Raw genomic sequence first — 7,006 nt, forward strand, 5'->3', positions numbered from 1 at the left:
TTTTAAGCGCAACTAGCCAGAGCTTTGGTGAGTCCAGGTTGAGGAGAGGAAGCCTGTGGAAGCTGAACTTCGTCCAGCTGCTCATTTTGTTCTCACAAGTCAGAAACACGTGGAAACGAACCGCAGCATTAGCGGTAGCAACAAGCCGCGCCACGCTCAGAGATGACATCATCCAGGTCAGAGGTTAGTAGGTCAACCTACAGACCCCGGATGTTGATAACAGCTAACCCCAGACTCAGAGGGGAATAGCACTAGCGTATCATAACAAAATATTGGTGAAATGAACGAGTTTCGTGGCAGATAATGTGTTATTTAGAGGCTGCATTGCGCTGCCCCGTGTACTCACATTATACGGATATACGCGGCTCTCGGCTCGAGCTAATTTTGTCAGAACGACTTGTAATGACACCAAAGTTATCTGGGTGAGTAAATGATCGTATTTTATGCTAGAAATAAGGTCCAGATTGTAAAAAAGGGTAATTATCCTTTAACATCTGTAAACTCTGCTGAACTCCTTCTACAAGGCCGTTGTGGCTCTTTTCTTTTGTGTGGTGTAAGACTGAACAGCATCTTGAGTCTTTCCTGCCAGCTGCCATTAGGCTTCTCAACTCAAAGTCGTCATGATGTTTTTTTTTGTTTTACTTTATTGCTACTCTATTTAATTCTCTTATTACAACGTTTTCTATTTATCTTTTATTTTATACTTACTTGCTTTAACTTAACTGAATTGAATTCTCATATTCTGCTCTTTTAAGAGGTCTCTACGTGCAATAAATCTGTGTTTGTGCTGCTGTAACTACATAATTTCCTGCAAAGAATCAATAATGTGTCTTTATCTTTTCTTATCTTTGTTTTATTGATGGTTTCCCGGTGTGAAAACTATGGAGGCCACCACTGGACAATTTGAGAAATCAGAATAAGGCGTAACAACTTTTCACAAAGTGTGTATGGTAAAAAAGAGCAGGGACACCCAGAGTGGCTCCTCCCAGTGTGCACCTGAACAAAGACAAAGGCGTCTGTGATTCATCCAGTGTATCTGTCTCAGATTGATGTTGTTTCCTCTGTCACCCACAGAATAATGAAGTGACCTTCAACACTGAACCTCCTCCTGGAACACAGACAGGTGAGTCAGGACACCACACGCTTGTACAATCATGATTGTTGATCCCAAATTGACAGAAACAGAAATAGCCTTTTTAATTGCATCATTGCAAATTTATTAACAGTTCTGAAGGAAATTATGTGATTTCAATGATGTGTTTTGTATCTGAAATGATATGATAGTTTTTGGTTGTTTTTTGAGCCATTTCTCCACCTTTGCTCAGTTGAAAATACTATTTTCAAAGTTAATATCAAATATTAATATCAAAGTTGCTGAACACTGAACTTTGCTCATTAGTGGGTTTTACACAATCTTCCAGTGTGATATAAAAGCCCAATTAAGAAATGAATGTAGACTCTCCACGGTGGGGCAGGGAGGTTTATAATTTGAAAGAACACAGGAAGTGTTGAGTTTGTAGTAACAGCGTCATGCAGTAAATTTAAAAAGACAAACCAGAGTGAATAAAAACCATCCAAATGTGGCTGCTTATTAGAATATGACCAATTTCCCATTAAAACATATAGGACTGGGGAATAATTCCAATTAGCTTAGCTTCTGCAGTTTAGGCAATAATGACGCTTCGGTCACGGTTTTAGTGAAATGATAAATGTCTGTAAAGATCACTCAATAAAATTATGTTTTATCGTTTTAAGTACCCCTTGCAATTACATCAAGCACCACTAGGGGTGAATTTAGCGTCAAACTTGATTCCTTCATTCAGAAACGTCTTGTATTTTATGAAGACACCATCACGACAGGTCACATCAAGGAACAGTCACCACCACCTGCTTCTAATAATAAATGTTTTAAATGTGCATCATATTAGTGTGTCACCTCCCTCTCTGTCATCTCTCAGGTCTGTGTGGAGTGATCGAGCAGAAGGACGAGGGGGGGCAGCAGCCAGACTCAGCCTGTGGAGCTCAGACCCAGCCTGGACATGCCGGACTCTGCGAGTAAGACGCTGCATTCAGTGTCACTGCCTCTTGTCTGTAACCAAGGAAACACTTTATATGTGCTGCAGTCTTAGACCCTGAGTCAATATGATTACCCAAGGTGCACTTTCAGTTCAACTGCAACTGTGTGCGACAGTTTCTGTGCCTCCACCTCCCTTTGAACAAAGACAGCAAGCAATCTGAAAACAAAATGTTACTGCTCAGTAGCTTGTTTTCAGTCCCAGACTACGTTTACAGCAGTGATCTGACTGTTGACCTGATTCAGAACAAGACAATATTCTGATTAAGGTGTTCACATGAGTTGCTTTTAGAATATTGCTGTTTTACATGTTATAGAGCATAGATGGATGAATGACACACCTCCGTAGGCCTACGTAACGTCACAGCGTCTGACTTTCCCTCCACAACACTCCATCCTCAACATACAGTTCCTTCTGCTACCATAACTCCAACACCAGGCCTATTCTGTACTTTCATTCAGCAACATTTATGCCACCGTGACAAACGTTGAGGTAGTGGATGAGAGAACAAAGGAAGAACTGGTGGGAGAGAGTCGTTTTAATGTGATTTGGTACATATATCTCTTTGATGTCTCTTGTTTGACCCCTGCTCTAAAACAGGAATACTCGGCGTCTTAATTCCATTAGTGTTTACTTCGACCTTAATCAGAAATGGCTGTTTACACGGTAGTTTCTAAATCAGAGTATTGTCTTAATCAGATTAATATTGGAGTTTTGTCGATCATGTAAACATACTCAATGTTAAAGGGATAGTTCAGCTTTTTTAAAGTTGGGTTGTATGAGCTACAAATGCCCATTAAGTACACTAGATGCAGTAGAAAGGTGTCTACTCTCCCCACTGAGAAAGACCGGCGCATCGCCAATTTTTACTTTATATCGTACTCTTGAACTGGTGTATTATATTGAGACAGGACTTGTAGTTGACGGTGAAAATATCCTGATTAATGGTTCCTCATTGACAACAGTGCAGCGTTATGCGCCGCTGTTTAGATGCATCTAGTGTACTTAATGGGCATTTGTAGCTCATACAACCCCACTTCAAAAAATTCGAACTATCCCTTTAAACTGTTAAAACTCACTCACTGTGATTTCCAACAAGTGACTGGAGGATGTTAGATCAGCAGGGTACAGCACAGGGAGTTACAGTGTCGAGAAGGCTTCATCACATAATCAATGTAACATTACAACAGCCCAATAAATGTAGTAAAAAAAAGTAGAAATGTGATTTTTGTTTGTGAAATGAGCCTGTTTCAGACCAAAGCCTGGTTCACAACACCTTTGAATGAATTAGTGTCAGTCAATGAGCAAACAATGAGCAAGACTGCAGGTTGTATCCCAATTTACCTTTAGGTCACTATCACAATTAATAGTTTTATCAGTATTAGCAGAAGCTGCGACACTAACATGGCGGTGTCCTTCTACCCAGGAAACATTACCGGGAGTACCTGGTCAGCCTGATCAACAGCCACTCTATTGACCCCGCCCCCCTGTACAGCTCCAATGAGCTGCTCCTGGCCTGCAGGAGGTACAAGGTGGACGACAGCCGGCGGGACGGGGAGGATGGCTTCACATACTACAGCAGACTGCTAGAGGTGTGTGTGTGTGTGTGAGTCTGTGTGTGCAGTGCGCCCATGTGCCATGTGACATACGGGATGTTCATATTCCTATGCCGTTCATTTCTCTCTCTGGATGAAAACACTATTTCAGAAACTTTAAAGGGACATTGTGTAGGAATTCCTCCCATCTAGCGTTGTGGTTGTACATCGCAAGCACCTCAGTTGTATTTTTCATGCTGCATTCACGTGAAATTGGGCAGACGGCAGACGGACGACAGCCGCTGCACGTAACGGCATAAACAAGCCTCTATGTAAACAAGTGGTCCGTCAGCACGAGGCAAAACAATACACGTGACAATATGTTGTCATGGCGATGTCGTATTGTTTACCTGACCCACATTTTACCGGCTTTCTCTCCACTTCTGTGACTAAAATGACATCTGGTTTGTTACCGACGGCCGTCTGCCCGACTGCAGGTGAATGCAGCATCAGTGTAACGCTCCATTCCTCCTCACTGCGTTACCGCGGTGACTTTTCACAGACGCCACCTCGACCTGAGCCGACAGCTCCGGTGTCTCTGCTGAGTTTCCTTGGTTTCCTACCATCACGCTGCCACTGAGCGTAAAAACATGGCGACACGACATGGCAGCCAGCACCGAGCTTACCCGCTCCATGTAGATATGAACGGCAAATTCAGAGCTGAAAGGAACACTTCAGTTTGTTGATGGGGGGGGATTACTGATTAATGAAAAACAGACTTTTGAACCAAATAATCGATTTTCCTGAATAGATAAGAAGTTACACAATGTCCCTTTAAATACAGTCTGTATATGACCATATGAACTGATATGTTCCATTCATTTTATTTGATCACTTGTTATTTGAATCAGTGTCGCTAACATCTCTCTGTGCTCTCCCTGCAGAAACTAATGGACGAGGTCCCCCTGGGTGACAAGGTACCACGCAAGAAGTGATAGAGAATACCGCCTCACTTCCTGCAGTTGTGATCATGCAAACCTTTCAAATTAAAACTCAGCCACCAGAGACAACTTTTTTCTTTAGGTTTTAGGAGTTCAGATTTAGATTTATTTATGTTCCAACTACTGATTTTTCCACTGGATGGTGTTGGTGTGTGTCTGAGCATCAGAGCAGAACATGATGACATGGTGCAAATGCAGAGTGTTTTCATCACCTACATGCAAACACTGCTCAACACTCATCATTTTAATGACGTTTCAGATAGCGGAGGTGTCACAGCTGACACCCCCCCTCTGTGATGTCATCATCATGAAAACTATATTGTAAATTCCATTACTTTCCATTACTTACTTACTCATTATTCCCGCTACGCCCCCCCCCCCCAGGTCAGACGTTACAGTCGAAGCTTCGATTTTGATCGATTTTATGTCCGTGAATATTCGGTTATCAAAATATGATAATCGGGACAGCCCTAGTGACGTCAGACAACTGATTCTCAGAGAAGTCGGGCGTTCGATTGCACTTTTTCAAATAGGAGGTTGGAAAGATCCGAGTTCCGACTTGTCTCGAATGCAGCATTAGAAATGATAAAATATAATTTTACTAAAATAGTGACCAGAGCCGTCATTATTACCTAAACTGCAGAAGCTAAGCTAATTGGTATTTTTCGCCGTCCCATATGTTTTAATGGGAAATTTGTCATAATTTAATAAGAAGCCACATTTTGTTGGTTTCAATTCACTCTTGTTTGTCTTCTTAAATTTACTGCATTCCACCATTACTATAAACTAAACACTTCCTGTGTTCTTTTCAAATTCTGAGCCCCCCTCCCTTAATGTTTCAGTGGACAGTCTCCATTAATTGCCTAGTTGGGCTTTTATTGTGAAATATTGCACAGGAAGATGGTGTGAAACTCACTAAGGTGCGATGTTCAGTGCACAGCGACTTCTAAAGAGAAACTTTTCAACAAGCAAAGATGGAGATTTGGCTGGAAATAAAAAAAACTGCCAGTGTCGGACACATATCAGCATTGAAATCACATATTTGCTTTCAGGATAATGAATATGCAATGATGTAATTAAAAAGGCTATCTCTGTTTGTGTCAAATTGGTTTCGGATTTTTTTTTTTTTTTTTTACCCTCCACCTCCCACCTGGGTAGTGGTGGGGGGCCAGAGGCGGTCCTCAGGGTTGATTAAAAAAAATAAATATGCGGGAGGTCCAGTGCCCTGAAAAGGTTGAGAACCACTGGACTAATTGATGAGTTTTGATCTGATCCTCTGAACTGAACCTAATCTAGAGCAGGTTAGCCTTGCAGTGTATGTTACCATGGTGATCTACCCCAGTTAAGTGAACAGGCCTCTTAACACAAGAGACAACAGAGCTAACTCCACCACACCGGCCCCAGGCCGCCATGGATACGACGTCACAGCACATCAGTTGTGTTTTATTTATTGTATGTAAAATAAAAACTATATAAATAACTGTGCATGTTTAAAGCTGACATGTCAGTATTGTCTCAGAATCACTTTACACATATCAACAATCATAATGTACAGATGACTTATGTCTTGCGTTACATTGCGTGCTGTGGAGGTGTGATCGATATGCAGCAGCATGCCTAAGATGATGAATGGGAGCTCATGATGAACAGCTGATGATGTCAGACCTGGGTGCTTTGTTCTACTGAACTGTTTAATGGTTGAAGTGACAGATGCAACCAGAGTGCATGCTGTGATCTGTACTGTGTCAAAATAAATCTTAACAACCGACTGGTGTTCTCCTCAAAGTGTTTGACTCCTCTCCCTTCACAATGTGATTACATTGTGGAGTGTATACTGTATGTGCAGACCAGCTGTGCACTCACTCATCACTCTGTTTATTTTGTTTTTCTTTCTATTTGGAAAGGGCAAATTTTCTGTTGCATGCTAAAAATGACAGACTTTCTTTAGTCTTTTGTCCATATTGCCCTGCTCACCACCTCTGACCATCTAACCACCACATGATACAGAGGTTCACACAAAGCACAAGTACAATCAACTGAAATCAGATCTAATTGGTCCAGATCCAGATCCAGATTTGGTCCAATGTCAATCCATTCCAGTCAATGGTGGGTGGTTTTACTTGTAGCCATTTTTTTGTCTGTGAAACTATGTATATGGGCGATTTAATGTTTGAAACATGAAAGATTAATTTTATGTTTCAAACATTAAATCGCCCAAATACATAGTTTCACATTTGAATGATATATTTTCCAAATACATACAGTATACGTTTGTGGATCTCTGTAAGTTCTGGCAGTCCCAATTATTATTAGACCCACAAAGTCTCCAACAAGCGTCCCTGCTGCGTTGATGTCGTTTCTGAATGTGTGTGACAAAAAGATCTTGCAATGTTTT

The 7,006-nt window shown here is 41.4% G+C and overlaps 1 protein-coding gene across 3 annotated transcripts in view; it reads left to right on the top strand.

Annotated features, from left to right (window-relative positions):
* The window catches only part of rnf31 (ring finger protein 31), a 28,382-nt gene extending 23,450 nt beyond the window's left edge, over nt 1–4,932 (top strand). For 2 of the 3 annotated variants that reach the window (XR_015038062.1, XM_085804834.1), the window contains 4 exons: nt 1,075–1,123; nt 1,959–2,055; nt 3,502–3,667; nt 4,555–4,932. Coding sequence is in view for 2 of the 3 variants with exons in the window: in XM_085804834.1 (XP_085660960.1) it covers nt 1,075–1,123; nt 1,959–2,055; nt 3,502–3,667; nt 4,555–4,605 (363 nt within the window). In the remaining variant the exon portion in view is untranslated. The remainder of the gene's footprint in view (nt 1–1,074; nt 1,124–1,958; nt 2,056–3,501; nt 3,668–4,554) is intronic. The other variant, XM_085804833.1, reaches the window with a different exon arrangement.
* Nucleotides 4,933–7,006: the final 2,074 nt, after the last annotated feature.

The sequence above is a fragment of the Trachurus japonicus genome, chromosome 17, assembly GCF_045865225.1.
Source record: "Trachurus japonicus isolate A0001 chromosome 17, Traja_1.0".
Taxonomy (NCBI): domain Eukaryota; kingdom Metazoa; phylum Chordata; class Actinopteri; order Carangiformes; family Carangidae; genus Trachurus; species Trachurus japonicus.